The following is a 15396-nucleotide window of genomic DNA, read 5'->3' on the forward strand; positions in this document are numbered from 1 at the left end:
GCACCACCCTGCCCGCCGTGGCGAGCAGCAATGCTTGCCATGTCGCTAGGTACCTGTCGATCCTGGCGATGAGCGGCGCGAACGCCGACAGCGGCAGTTTGACGTTGGACAGCGGCAATCCCAGGTAAATCTGGGGGAAACTGCCGACTTTGCAGCTGAGGACACCTAAGAACTCCTCCAGGGCACCCTCCGGCAAGTGCATCGGGGTGATGGTGCTCTTGTCATAGTTGATCTTGAGTCCAGTCGCCGCTGAGAACATGTCCAAAATGCTCCTGAGCCTGGCAACACCATTGGCCTCCGCTCTGATAAGGATGATGGTGTCGTCGGCATACTGAAGCACCGGGCACGCACTGTCGCTCAACGGGTGAAGGACTAAGCCATCGGACTTGATGAGCTGTTGCAGGACATCGGCCACCAGAAGGAACAAGTACGGGGACAGAGCGTCGCCCTGGCGGAGGCCCCTCTTGCACTGTATCCATGGACCTGGAACTCCATTGACGAGCACCGCCGACTTGGAGGTTGAAAGGAGCATTTTCATCCATCTTTGCCATTTTGCCGGGAAGCCCATGGACTCCAAAATCTTCAGTAGGCTCTCCCAATTAACCGAGTCAAACTCTAAAGCCTTTGCGAAGTCCAGCTTGATCACCAACGTAGGTGCACGGCGTCTGTGGCAGCACTGCACCAGCTCGGTAGCCAGAACAAAGTTCTCAGAGATGGAACGACCTCTGATAAACCCGGTCTGATCTACATCGATCAGGCTGGAGAAGTGGAGATTTGTTGCTGTGGTCTTGACGTTAGCAGCTTGGTTAGGATTTTAACTGGGCAGTTTTGCAGTGAGACGGGTCTGAAGGCCGACGGCGTGGCTGCTGCTTCTGTCCTGGGAATCAGGACGATGAGTGCTTTGTTGATGCGTTGTAGGTCGATCTGTTCGTCGTGGAACGCCCGCAGGAAGCGCATGATCGCCGGTTTGGTGGTCGTCCATGCGGCGGCATAGAATCCTGGACCGACGCCGTCTGGCCCCGGGGCGCGCTGTCCGGCGACATGGCGCGAGCCGCGCTCGTGGTTTCCTCCTCAGAGAACCGGCACTTTGCACTGTCGAAATTAATTGAACATGTAAGCAGACGAATCGACCTCGCAAAAAAAAAAAGCATACACCGTACCAGTGCACCAACAGTATACAGGTTAATAAACAACAGTAGTACGTTCAATCAAAGTACTGTGCTCAGTAGTACGTGTACGTACATGCATGGCCCCTGCAGTTCATTTCTTGAAAATATGTGTACGTGCATCGGGCAATGTTCCAGCGCCTGTCCCACATGTCCCCTCCAGTAGCCTCATTGCAATGGCCCCTCCAGCGCACGTTCAATCAAAGGACCGATAGGCTTGAAAATATGGCTCCTCCAGCGCTCATTGCAATGATCCAGGGGCAAGGATGGTATTTTTCTAGTCCGGTCCCATATGTCAGAGCCGCCAAACGGTCAACACCTAACAGAGTGCCGACGGAATGGCGTGAGGGAAAAGAAAAGTTCGAACGAGGGCATATAGGTGACGACCAACTTTTGAGGGGTATGCAGAAGTGTGGCATCTTTTTTAAGGGTACACAGGTAAAAGCCTCTTACCTTGTCGGTTCCTTTGGAGATTGTTGCTCCAGTCTCGTCGATTCTCCGTGGCTTTGGCACCGAGAAGATGAGCAGGGGAGACCATGTCCAGGACTTGTATGCGTTTTGTTGTAATTCCATACTTCATCAGGGTTCTGTTTGTAACTTGGGTGTACTGTGTTAGATGTAATGCAATCCACCCTTTTCTCGAGAAAAAAAAAAAAGATTACTGAAATGCACAGTATACTGAAAATATCAACAATCCACTTCGTTTGGCGTCTCCGCATCTCCGGTCTCCCCCCAACGCGAGACGCGAGATGACGCGCGGCCGCCGCCACCGCCGCCCTGCCGCGCCGGCGACTTTACCGGACAACGACGACATCCTCTCCGAGATCCTCCTCCGCCTACCGCCGCGGCCCTCCTCGCTCCCCCGCGCCTCGCTCGTCTGCAAGCGCTGGCGCCGCCTCGTCACTGATCCCCACTTCCGCCGCCGCTTCCGCTCCCGCCACCCGAATCCCCCCCTTATCGGCTTCTTCGATGAATTTGTAGACTTCCCTTTCTTCAGATCCGTAATGGACCCGCCGGATCTCATCCCACCCAAGCGCTTCTGTCCGCCGATCGGCGATGAGAAGGGCGGCTGTGACCCTAACCATTGGAGAAACTTCGGATGTCGCCACGGCCGCGTGCTCCTCTACAGCCTGAAGGAGAAGGAGATAGTTGTGTGGGATCCCCCAACAGGCGACCACCGCCGGGTTGCCGTTCCGCCGGAGTTGGATAACGGAGAGCGGATGATCTGGAACGGCGCGGTACTCTGCGCTGCTGCCAGCGACCACAGCCACGTCCACGGCGGTTTCTGCTCCTGCCCCTTCAAGGTGGCCGTGGTTGGTGTCACCCGCAATCACACACAGGTGTTTGCCTGCATTTACTCATCACAAACAGGCAAATGGAGCAATCTCGTCTCAGCGGCTGTTCCGTTTGTGGTTTATTATGTTGGTCGTCCCGGCGTCCTGGTTGGCAATGCCTTGTATTGGATGCCTCTTGGTCATGACTATGGCATTGCTGAGTTTGATTTGGACAAACATACTCTAGCATTGGTTGAGTGCCCTTCCGGTGCAGAAGTTTCAAAGGGTGGTTCTCGAATCTTGCTAGCACAAAATGGCGTTCTGTGCCTGGCCAGTCTGTCTGGCAACAGCCTCCAAATGTGGGAGAGGAAGGTTTGTTCTGAAGGTGTTGCCAGCTGGGTGCTGAGGAAGTCTGATAAGCTGCAGAAGATTCTTGGGCAGAGTTCTAGCATGGCGATACTTGGTTATGCTGATGATATCAATGTGATGTCACTATGGATTGATGGCAGTTGCTGCTTTCTACAACTCAACTCCCTGCAGTTCACAAAACTTTGGAAAACAAATATCATCTCCAAAAATCATCCCTATGCAAGTATCTATGATTCAGGTAACTGCTTGTCTATATTTCTTTAAAATAAAAAGAATCCAAATTGTTCACAGTACTTGGTTGCCAAAGTACCTCTATGGTTTCTACCTTGCTACTGAAATTCTGGGCTAACAAATTAAACCTAGTTGTCATGTTTCTTTCCTCTTTTAATGTATACTATGAGCTTACCACTGTGTCACTATTAATTTTATCATTTAGCCATCGCTATATTTACCAATGGCGGGCTGTTTCTATGTTATGTGGGGAAAATTCGATTAATTTATCATATGCATAGCAGTAAACAATGGGAGCATGATCATTGGCAAGTTTACTCAATGGTTACGTATGTACACAAATTCATGTATATCTAGCTATGTTACATATCTTTCCAGCGTTTAAATGTGTAATATGTAATGTATTAATATATGTCAAATAATCATTATAGAAAATAAATTTTTTGACTCGAATCGTAATGTATGAAATGAGTAATTTGATGACACTTTTCGAAGAGTGCTGTTATTTTTTTCATTTAATATTCCTACATGTCTTTGTAGATAATCTTTACCATATTGATCTTGCTATAGATCTCTTTCTTTAACAAAAATAGCATTCTGTCAAGGAGTTATGGGAGTCATGCTGTAAGTGATGATATATGTGAGGGATTTTAAAGCATTTAATGTATATCTAAACTAGGTAAATGCCCGTGCGTTGCAACGGAAAAAGAAACAATACCACGACAATGAACGTGTGTTGTACCCAAAAAATGAAATGATACTTATTTCATAACATCATTATTTCACGAGTCTTCTTAAAGGATGAACAATTATAATATAATTCAATTTTTCATATGAAATCAAAACAATCTAGTTAATAACATAAGAACCATGTTCAGAACTGGTCCATAGAAGACATGGGTGTTACAGAGTACAACCACTTGTTATTAAGTGGCTCTTTGTCACACTTTAGCTTTGACAGAGCTAGTTGCCGATGTTGCCTAAAAGACAACGGTGTTAGTAAAAACTATCTCACCAACTGGTAAGAAACACACGGAAAATATGAACAATAATAGATAGAGTACTGAAAGAAAGGTTGCTACTACTTCCCATGCACTACGGTTTCCCATTCATTCAATTGATACATATCTTCTAGTTCTTATACAGTAGACACGGTGAGTTTTCAAAACATGTATATTATTAAATCCAAATAAAGGTAACAATTCAAACACACCAATGACAACACTTTATCAGTAAAACATTATTTAAAAGATGTCAATCCTTGATTGAAGAGTATGGAAATACCTTCCTATATGTAGTTATCACAGTTGAATGTCTGCTGTCAATCTACAATTATAAACTGCGGTAGTACATGGAACAAGTGAGAATTATATTCCATTCAAAAAAAGTGAAATATTAGGCTCTGTATGCTCAACAATTCATTTTTTCGGGCCATAAATAGTACACTCTGAGTCTAAAAAACTCATGTAAATGTTGAAATAACACGTGGCTCTTTTAGAAATTGAATAATCGCCTACAATGTCCACGTGCTTATAATGGAACATCCAAATCCTAGTTTTGATCCCTAACAAGTTTGAATGATTTTTTATTTAGGTAGCTTATCTCTTATACAATAAATTTAATTATGTCATAATAGCTATGCTGATGTTCAGAAGCTATGTTCAGTAGGGGAACCTAAAATCGATGTCAGAATGCAAGGGAACTAAAGGGATCACAAGTTCACAACTAAGCATCCTATTATGAGTCCAACAGTGATGGATAAGTCTGGCTGTTGTGGTCTTTGTGGGGCTGTTGTGGTCTTTGTGTTTTTAAGACAGCATAGGACAAGCATCTTAGACTAGAGGACAGCATCTTAGACTAGCATCTAGAGGACAGCATCTTAGCATCTAGGACAGCATCTTAGACTAGCATCTTGGCATATGCGTGGCTGGCTAACAGCCTATAAATATGTATCCCAACCCCTCGGGTTGGTATGGCATTGAGAAATAAACCAGAAAATTGTCCCAACTCCTAGTGTCATCCTCTCTCGATGAGACTAAGAATTATGCTACTACCAAGAGTGAGAATTCAGCGACTAACAACTAGTATCAGAGCCGTATTATCCTGTAGCCTGAGCATCTCCTGCTCATCTCCTCTCCCAGCCACACAACAGCCCCAGCTGCGAGCAGCAGCTCCGGCCACTCCTGCTCACTCCTCCCCCGCGCAGACGAGCAGCTCGTCTGAAGCAGCCCTCTCCCCACGCAGCAGCCCCCCGTAGCGCGTCATGTCCACAGGGTAGTCTCAGCGCTCGGTCGCCTCGAGCACGCGGCGTCGGCAGGAGGTTGAACTTGCCGCGGCAGAGGAACGCGAGCGAGCGGCGGCAGAGACCTGCTGCGGCGGCGGCAAGGGCGTCGAGGCTGGCAGCAGCTAGAGCGGAGGCGGAAGCAGCGGCGGCGGCGAATGCAGCGCGTGCGGCGGCAGCGGAGGTCGAGGCTCTGCGCGGCAGCATCGGCAGTTCCATTTCCGCTGACGACACCGCCGACGCGGACCTCGAGCTGCTAGAGAGGGAGGCAGCGCGAGCGTGGGCGGCGCAGTGGGCAGCCGAGCACGCCCACAAGCGTGGCGGCAGCCCAGACAGGCGCGGACGCGCTGGCGGCGCTCTTGGAGGAGGCGCGCACGGCGGTGGCGCTCCTGGGGCAGCCGCGCACGCCCACGAGCGCGGCAGCAGCCCAGACAGGCGCGGACGCGCCGGCGGCGCTCCTGGAGGAGGCGCGCACGGCAACGGTGGCGGACGGGTCGATGGAGAGCGCGGCCTTCACAGGCAGCGTGGCTCTCTCTCCTCGGATCGGTACCGTGGTTACCACGGGCTCCAGGCTGTTGTTAGGGACGTCGGTCCCGGTGGTGGGTGGCCTACCCTCACCAAGACCAACTACGTCGAGTGGGCTGCGGTGATAAGGGTAAAGCTCCAGGTGCGGCACCTGTGGGAGGCAGTCCGATACGGCGACGTCGACTACGACCTAGATCGACGGGCGTTGGAAGCCCTCATCGCTGCAGTCCTGCCCGAGATACAGTTCTCGCTTACCAACAAGCGGACTGCCATCGCTGCGGCACGCATCGGCAGCGACCGCGCCCGCGAGTCCACACTGCAGGCACTTCGCAAGGAGTAGGAGAACCTGGCCTTCAAGCCAGGTGAGGACGTTGATGACTTTGCTCTCCGTCTCAACACTCTGTTGCAGAAGATGGTGCAGTTCGCCGATGACACCTACGGCGAGGAGAGAGTTGTCGAAAAGCTCTTTCGCTATGTCCCCGAGAAGTACAAGCAGATGGCTCGATCGATCGAGTCCCTGCTGGATCTCTCCACGATGTCGATCGAGGAGGCGATAGGTCGCCTCAAGGTTGTCGACAGCGATGAGCCACAGTCTCTCTCGAGGCCCATCACCACTGGCGGGAAGCTCCTCACTCGTGAGCAGTGGCTTGCCAGCCAAGGTGATCGGAAGAAGGGGGAGCCTTCTTCCGCGACAGGCGGCCGCAAGCGTGGCAAGCCACGCAAGGCGCGCAGAGACGCCCAGGCCGGGGCGCGAGGACGTGCCGAGGGTGATGCCCGCGGAGGTGCCCAGGGCGGCGCCGCCGGCAGGCACAAGCCGGCACGAGATGACGCCTACCGCAACTGCGGCCAGCTCGGCCATTGGGCCAAGGACTGCCGACAGCCACGACGTGGCCAGGCCCACGTCGCACAGGCGGAGGAGGAGGAGCCGGTTCTGTTCATGGCAAATGCAAGCATTGAGCTACCTCCAGCGGCATCGGCCGCAGCGGCTCTCCTCCACCTCGACGAGCCAAAAGCACACGCCCTCCTCGGCGACAGCTCCGGCAACGACAAGACTGACGGGTGGTGCCTCGACACCGGCGCCACCCATCACATGACCGGTCGACGGGAGTTCTTCACCGAGCTTGACTCTAGCGTCCGAGGCTCCTTCAAGTTTGGGGATGCCTTCGGCGTGGAGATCAAGGGCGTCGGCTCCGTCATCTTCACCACCGTGTCTGGTGAGCACAGGCTACTCACCGGAGTCTACTACATCTCCACGTTGAGGAACTCCATCATCAGCTTGGGACAGCTGGATGAGAACGGTTCGCGCGTGGTGGTTGAGGACGGAGTCATGAGGATTTGGGATCGTCGTCGTCGCCTTCTTGCCAAGGTATCCAGAAGCGCAAATCGACTCTACGTCCTTAACGTGCAGGTGGCACAACCCCTCTGTCTCGCTACTCGTCGGGACGACGAGGCATGGCAGTGGCACGAGCGTTTCGGGCACCTTCACTTTGAGGCCCTGAAGCGGCTCAGTGCCACGGAGATGGAGCGAGGCCTACCGTGCCTCGACCATGTGGAGCAGCTCTGCGACGTCTGCGTGTTGACGAAGCAGAGGCGACTCCCCTTTCCACAGCGGGCTAGCTTTCGAGCCAAGGAGAGGCTCGAGCTTGTGCACGGGGACTTGTGTGGCCCGGTGACACCGGCCACACCGGGAGGACGACGCTACTTCCTGCTGCTCGTCGACGACCTCTCCCACTACATGTGGGTGATGGTCCTCGGCAACAAGGGAGTGGCTGCGGACGCCATCAGGCGCGCGCAGGCTGCTACGGAGGCGGAGTGCGGCCGCAAGCTGCGCGTGCTGCGCACTGACAACGGCGACGAATTCACGGCGGCTGAATTCGCGTCGTACTGCGCTGATGAGGGCATTCAGCGCCACTACTCCGCGCCGTACAGCCCGCAGCAGAACGGCGTCGTCGAGCGGCGCAACCAGACGGTTGTGGGGATGGCTCGGGCCCTCCTCAAGCAGAGGGGGATGCCGGCTGTCTTCTGGGGAGAGGCGGTGGTGACGACCGTCTACATCCTCAACCGCTCGCCTACCAAGGCGCTCGACGGCAGGACGCCGTACGAGGCTTGGCATGGGCACAAGCCGGCGGTCTCCCACTTGCGGGTCTTCGGCTGCCTCGCTGTTCACCAAGGAGCTTGGCCACATCAGCAAGCTCGACGACAGGAGCACTCCGGGAGTGTTCATTGGCTACGCGGAGGGCTCGAAGGCCTACCGCATCCTAGACTCGAAGACACAGCGTGTGCGCACGGCGCGCGACGTTGTGTTCGACGAAAGGCGAGGATGGGCGTGGGACAAGGCGGTGGACGACGGCTCGGCTCCGACGTACGACGACTTCACTGTCGAGTACGTCCACTTCGAGGGAGCTGGGGGAGTAGGCGGCTCTTCTTCGGCTAGCGCGTCTACCCTAGTCCCCGAGCCTCCACCGACCCCGGCGCCTGCTACTCCAACAGCACCACGCTCTCCAGCCAGGACCTCGGCTGCGATGAGTTCTTTGCCGACTCCACCACAGCCGGCAACGCCACGCACTCCAGCACCGACAGGCACCACTCCGGGCACGTCTACTCCACCACCAGCTCGTGTCGAGCACGGCCCGGTTGAGCTCGCTACTCTGCTCTCTCACGACGAGGAGCGCGTCGACGCGTACCACGACGGCGAGCCATTGCGGTACCGTACGATGGAGAACCTTCTCGGCGACCAGCCGGTGCCGGGACCGGTGCCTCACGACCTGGAGGCGCAGTTGCACCTTGCGTGTGACGACGGCGAGCCTCGGTCGTTTGCAGAGGCCGAGAGACATGCGGCGTGGCGCGTCGCGATGCAGTTGGAGATGGATGCGGTTGAGAAGAACCGCACCTGGGAGCTTGCTGACTTTCCTCGTGGTCACCGCGCGATCACCCTTAAGTGGGTGTACAAGCTGAAGAGGGATAAAGCCGGTGCCATCGTCAAGCACAAGGCTCGCTTGGTGGCACGAGGTTTCGTGCAACAGGAGGGGGTCGACTTCGACGACGCCTTTGCTCCCGTGGCACGGATGGAGTCCGTGCGACTCCTCCTTGCGCTAGCTGTCCAGGAGGGCTGGCGTGTTCATCACATGGACGTCAAGTCGGCGTTCCTTAACGGCGACTTGAAGGAAGAGGTCTACGTGCACCAGCCGCCGGGATTTGCGATCCCCGGCAAGGAGGGCAAGGTGCTCCGCCTGTGCAAGGCCCTCTATGGCTTGCGGCAAGCACCGAGGGCATGGAATGCCAAGTTGGATTCCATGCTAAAGGGGATGGGCTTCGAGCAAAGCCCGCACGAGGCGGCCATCTACCGACGGGGCAGTGGAGGTAATGCTCTGCTGGTGGGTGTCTACATCAACGACTTGGTGATCACCGGCACCAAGGATGCGGAGGTGGCGACATTCAAGGAAGAGATGAAGGCCACCTTCCAGATGAGTGACCTGGGGCCTCTCTCCTACCTGGGAATCGAGGTGCACCAGGATGACTCCGGGATCACGCTTCGACAGACCGCCTACGCCAAGCGCGTCATTGAGCTAGCTGGGCTCATCGACTGCAACCCAGCTCTCACTCCGATGGAGGAGAGGCTGAAGCTGAGCCGCGACAGCACGACTGAGGAGGTGGACGCTACGCAGTACCGGCGTCTTGTGGGGAGCCTTCGCTACCTCGCCCACACACGGCCGGACCTGGCATTCTCCGTCGGCTACGTTAGTCGGTTCATGCAGCGACCGACAACGGAGCACCAGCAAGTTGTGAAGAGGATCATCCGCTACGTTGCGGGGACTCTCGACCACGGCCTCTACTACCCTAGGTGCCCTGGGGCGGCACACTTCGTTGGGTACAGCGACAGCGACCACGCCGGCGACATCGACACCAGCAAGAGCACGAGCGGGATCCTCTTCTTCCTCGGCAAGTGCCTCGTTAGTTGGCAGTCGGTCAAGCAGCAGGTGGTGGCCCTGTCCAGCTGTGAGGCCGAGTACATAGCGGCCTCCACCGCTTCGACTCAGGCGCTCTGGCTCGCTCGACTGCTTGGTGATCTCCTCGACAGAGACACTAGAGCGGTGGAGCTCAGGGTGGACAGCAAGTCCGCTCTGGCCCTGACAAAGAACCCTGTCTTCCATGAACGCAGCAAGCACATCCGGGTGAGGTACCACTTCATCCGAGGCTGTCTTGAGGAAGGGAGCATCAAGGCGAGCTACATCAACACCAAGGACCAGCTTGCGGACCTGCTCACCAAGCCCCTTGGGAGGATCAAGTTCCTTGAGCTCTACTCCAGGACCGGGATAGTTCAACTTTCCCACAAGACGACACACAAGACTTAGGGGGAGAATGATGGATAAGTCTGGCTGTTGTGGTCTTTGTGGGGTTGTTGTGGTCTTTGTGTTTTTAGGACAGCATCTTAGACTAGAGGACAGCATCTTAGCATCTAGGATAGTATCTTAGACTAGCATCTTGGCATATGCTTGGCTGGCTAGCAGCCTATAAATATGTATCCCAACCCCTCGGGTTGGTATGGCATTGAGAAATAATCCAGAAAATTATCACAACTCCTAGTGTCATCCTCTCTCGATGAGAGTAAGAATTCTGCTACTACCAAGAGTGAGAATTCAGCGACTAACAAACAGCTTGTCAAATATATGACTAACAAGAAAGGCAAACAGGAGGGTTCTAGCATGTCAATACGAGACTCCTAAGCATTATTTTTGTCTACTCTGAGAACTGGTCCAGATTGGCAAGAAAACAAGCAACTAACTCTCACGTCACTAAGGTACATGGTAATAACCTGCTCCTCTGAACTGCTATCTATGTATGACTAAAAAATATACAGGCTCAGGGATCAAAGAAAATTAATTGTAGCAGTAGCATCTGTTTTCAGTTTTCCTTGAGAACAAGTAGCATTTGCTTTCAGTTTTTGCTATTGTCGGATTGCTACAGTTTTATAGTTTTCTATAGTTTAGTAGTTTTGGTATTCAGCAAGTGCAGGTTTTAGAGTTTCCGGTTCTGTTTTTAGAGATTAGTAGTAGGTTCTGTACTTGTGCTTAGCATTTGTTTTCAGAAATTGCAGGTTTTGTGGTAGTGTCGACACAATACTTATCGGTTTTGAATGTGATTTTCTGTTTTTACAGATCGCAGGTTTTGCGATAGTGTTAGTACTACAGACTGCATACCAGTTTGTTTCAGCAGCGCTAGCCTGATGACCAAGGTAGTTTGTTTCAGTAGCGCTAGCATGATGATCGGGGAATTTCAGTAAGACGTCATCTTGCCCCTTGGGCATGAGATTGTTGTCCCCCCTGGTCATTCCTCCATCACTGAATACAATAAAAGATAAATAAACATCAGACCCAAATCGATTTGGAACCATAAATGCGAACACACATTGAGGCACTCAAGTCACAAGATTAGCAAAAAATGGTTGAGAAATCTATTTGCACTTGATGAACGTATATGTTATAATAAGCTTATCAAAATCAGCTATTTTACTTGCCTTATCATTTTTATATGAATGACCCTAAGAGACTTGGAACAGTGCTAGATAACTTTGGAACATGGCACAACCAGATAGCACAAGTAGTTAAGGTAGATGAAACAAATTATTTGAGAAAGTTAAATATTACCAGATAACCGCGGAAGGCAGCTTGTGCTTTAATGGCCATTTGCCCTTCCTCAACCTCTCAGCATGAAACCCCACAGTGCCCTGCATCTACAAGTCTTGACTAACATTACACACTGGCACTTCTCGCACCCTAGAATTCTCACTCTTCGCCACCTCACACACGGTCTCATTGTTGTGGGCGCTAACAAAGACAGGCTCCAAGATCACCGGAGAGCTCTCAGAGAACTTGGGCTCCTTCCCGGCAGCAGCATAGCCTTTGTTACCCACACCCTCCTGCACCTGGAACAGATCCCTACTCGTTAGCTGGAGTTACATATCTCAGAGCCACACTCAGAAAATCAAAATTGTAACTGCATTCTGAAACTACAGAAGAAGAATAATGTGAGACGTCAAATGCAAAATGAGATGCATGTAAAAAGCTTTTGGCGGCTACAGTTTTCCCTTGAATTTACTATTACTGTTTGAACAAAGCATAATAAAAAGGTGAACTTTGTGACTGTTGGAGTTGTTACCCTGCAGGTATCTAGAGGTTGATGGCGCTGGACAGGTGGCTTGGTGGCTTATCTTATGTTGAAATTGACCCTTTATGTAGCGGCTACTTGTGAATTGTAAGTGCGAAGTGAATTTGTGGGGAATAATTGCTTGACGTATGAACTCCCAGCCTGTTTCGATGATCTCTGTCGACATTAGCAGTTGAGACTTGATTAGATATATGCAGTGACATATAGATGTTAGTTTGCTTATGTGTTCGGAGCACATTTGAGCCGAACTCCTCTGTTAAGATTTGAAGTTGACTAGCAGCCTAGCAGGTGCTCCTTAGTCCTGACTCCTGAGGATACGAAGCTCTACTCTCGAGTCTCGACCCTACTGCTTTGCATTCTCTTGTTTTACTGTTCTCTTTTGGAGCCTTGAGCTTCTGTGGTCAGGCTGTAGCTAAATTATTTACTTCTTTCGTTCTTAAAAAAAATGCAATTCTCACTTCTTGAAGCAATTCCAAATTTAACCAAATCTCTCCCAAAAAACTAATCGTTTCAAATTGTATGAAGTTTTGATTTTTCTAATATATATCTAAGTGCATAGCAAAAGCTAAGAGCATGTTCGTTTTGTCGTAAACGGTCGTGGATTATTTACTGTTGGTTGGTTTGGTGTGAGAGAAAAATATTGTTCCAGCTTATAATCCACGATTGTATACGAGCAAGTGAACAGGCTGCGATTTGTATTTATGTTGCTAAATAAATATAATTAGATTGTTTATGGAATATATTTTTTTATAGTAAGCCTATTTTAAACATAAATTTTGTTACTATTTTCTATAAATTTTTATAAAATATAAGAAAAAATTTATCCTAAACATCGAAGTTTATTCTATTTTTAGACCAAGGAGTACTTTTGCAGTCAGGTAGTAATCCTAGCTTTGCCTACACTTGGCGGCGTAGTTTCGACTCTCCTCGAAGGGAGGGCATATGCAGATATATCATCGGGACAAGCATGAGTGCAAATCTTGAACAATTGAATCCGTCGGTTTACGTTTATCCCTGTCAACCATAACCTAACAACGGTGGCATTGAAAACGGGAGGCATCAGAATTAGGACGACTTGGAGGCTTCGTTCGTTGGATTCTTCTGTCAAGAGGCGGCAAGCATTGGAATTCGAGGCCACGTGATACTGATCCTCGGTTTATGTGAATGCCAGAAGCCACACCGATTCACATGATTATATCAAACCTTAAACCAAATGCTAAACAAATACAAAGACTACCTAATCTATTTTATAGCATTTCCCAGGTGCCATGTGGCCCAATCTACATAAAGTGACCAAAAAATCAATTTCGTGGTGGGCAATAGTAATTTTCATTTGGGTGCATATCACGTAGATTGCATGATACGTGGTTGAACTAATTCTTTCTATTGTCTTGTCTAAAAAATTGTCCGAACATACCTACTTAGTGTCCTATTGCAACGCATGGACATAGACCTTCTGTCACCGTATCTTAGCCCACGTGGCATGCGTGTCACATCGTCTCAATGTGGAAGAAAGCTTGTGGCAATTTCTGTTCGTTTCGGCTGAATTGGTTTATAAGTTATGGCTGAAAGTACTATTGGCTGATTTGGTGTTAGAGAAAAATACTGTTCAAGTCCATGGATTATAAGTTAGCTACGAGCGAATAAGCCGACGAACAGACTGTATGTCTGAGATCGTTGTGCGCGCTCGCACTGTCCCGGTTTTGACGGGCATGCATGCATGTCGTGCTCAACTGCTAGGCGGCGATGTGCACGCCAACCATTCGGCAACGGCTAGACTAAGAGTTTGTCAAGGCCATGATGACTATATGAAGGCATGGCTGTCCGTATATAAGACTGTCTCCAACGGTCCAACCCAAAAACAAGACGCATTCCTCGGTTTTACTGTTGCGCACAGTGAAAGGGTCCGTGACCCATAAACTCTCTTCTCCAACCGTCGGGCGCAACACCTCGCGAGCCCCGCCGCCTCTTCCTTTTCGTTTCTGTTCCGTCCGCTGCGTCAGACTTCACCGGCGCGCGGCGGCCAGGCACCACCGACGCGTGGCGGCGCCAGAGCTGCTCCTCCCGGCCAGCGGTGGTGCCCAACCTTCACCGGCGACTTCGGCGGAGGTCCACATGAACCTCCGGCGAGGCCCCATGGACGGCGCGAGCTCCTTCCCCTCCCCTGTCCCTCGCATGGACGGCGCGAGCTGCCCATGCGCCGGCTGCCTAGATCCGGCGGGTGCGAGGCGAGCACAGCCGAGTGCGCCCCCTGCCCGCAGTGCCGCCTGGCCAAGCGCCCCCGTCCGCGGTGCCGCCTGTCCGAGCGCCCCCGTCCGCGGGCCCGCCTCGCCGTCGTCGTCTGCGGGCTGCTCCGACGTCACCTGTCCCTGCTCCCACTGACCTCCATCGGCCTCTGTCGACGAAATACAGTCGGCAGTCTACCTAGGGGTATGCCCAAGGTAGTAGATTGTCGGCAGACAGATGTGCAAGTCACAAACAAGACGGTGACACAAGACAGACACGAGGTTTTATCCAGGTTCGGCCGCCAAGAAGGCGTAATACTTATGTCCTGCGTCTGATTGGTATTGCTGTATATCAATGAGAGATGTTTTTTTAGAGGGATCCCCTGCCCGCCTTATATAGTCCGGGAGGCAGAGTTACAGATCTGAAAACTAATCCTAGTCAGTTACAATTGCCATATGTGGCCGGATAAGGATTCCTACTCTAACCGACCAGGATCCTGCTTGATCGCCAAATCTGCCTTGACTCCTTGCGCGGGACTCCAACCAGGTTGGTTGGGCCGCATGTCGTCTTTTGGCTGGACCTCAATACCACGACAGCATGGTGCTAGGTCATGCGGTGCATACCAGGGCTTTGTCCGTGAGTTGTGCAATGTGTCTACTTCAAAAGGCCTTTAGTGCGGGTCCCGGTAGATCTCGATGGCATGTCTTCGTGACTCGAGGTAGCCAGAATAGTGGTGAAACATGGGCACAGGGTTCCATGGAGCCATCAGGGCAACCAAAAAGAGAATCCTGCAGTCCATGATGCAGCGATCAATACCACATGGTCCAATTATGGCTTCGGGGCTCACAATGAGGTCATGGTAACTCTTCGCCGCGGCATGGCTTGGCCACGATGGGTTTTACAGGCGATAAGTCCTTTCCGGCATCTCCTACGCCGTGGATCTGTTTGGCTAAGTCTGGTCTCATGCTAGTGAGTGTGGGCGTGTCTAGGAGCGGTAGAGCTCCATCGTAACGTCAGAGACGGTGATCAAGGTTTGACTCAATCGGGCGTGGTTCACGGTGGACGAGACATGGCTTTAGAGAATGCTTCAATGGTGGTCAGCAACCACACCGGCGTTCTTGGAACTCTAGTGGTTCGATTTGGCTTGGGTTAGTCATGT

The 15396-nt window shown here is 51.8% G+C and overlaps 1 protein-coding gene across 1 annotated transcript; it reads left to right on the forward strand.

The window, feature by feature from the left end:
- The first annotated feature begins 1821 nt into the window (after positions 1 to 1821).
- Positions 1822 to 12287, forward strand: LOC136530867 (F-box protein At5g03970-like). Its single transcript, XM_066523577.1, has 2 exons — positions 1822 to 3047; positions 12010 to 12287. The coding sequence occupies exons 1-2, from the start codon at positions 1916 to 1918 to the stop codon at positions 12015 to 12017; spliced, it is 1140 nt and encodes a 379-aa protein (XP_066379674.1). The 5' UTR covers positions 1822 to 1915; the 3' UTR covers positions 12018 to 12287.
- The last annotated feature ends 3109 nt before the right edge of the window (positions 12288 to 15396 follow it).

The sequence above is a fragment of the Miscanthus floridulus genome, unplaced genomic scaffold, assembly GCF_019320115.1.
Source record: "Miscanthus floridulus cultivar M001 unplaced genomic scaffold, ASM1932011v1 fs_222_3_4, whole genome shotgun sequence".
Taxonomy (NCBI): Eukaryota; Viridiplantae; Streptophyta; class Magnoliopsida; order Poales; family Poaceae; genus Miscanthus; species Miscanthus floridulus.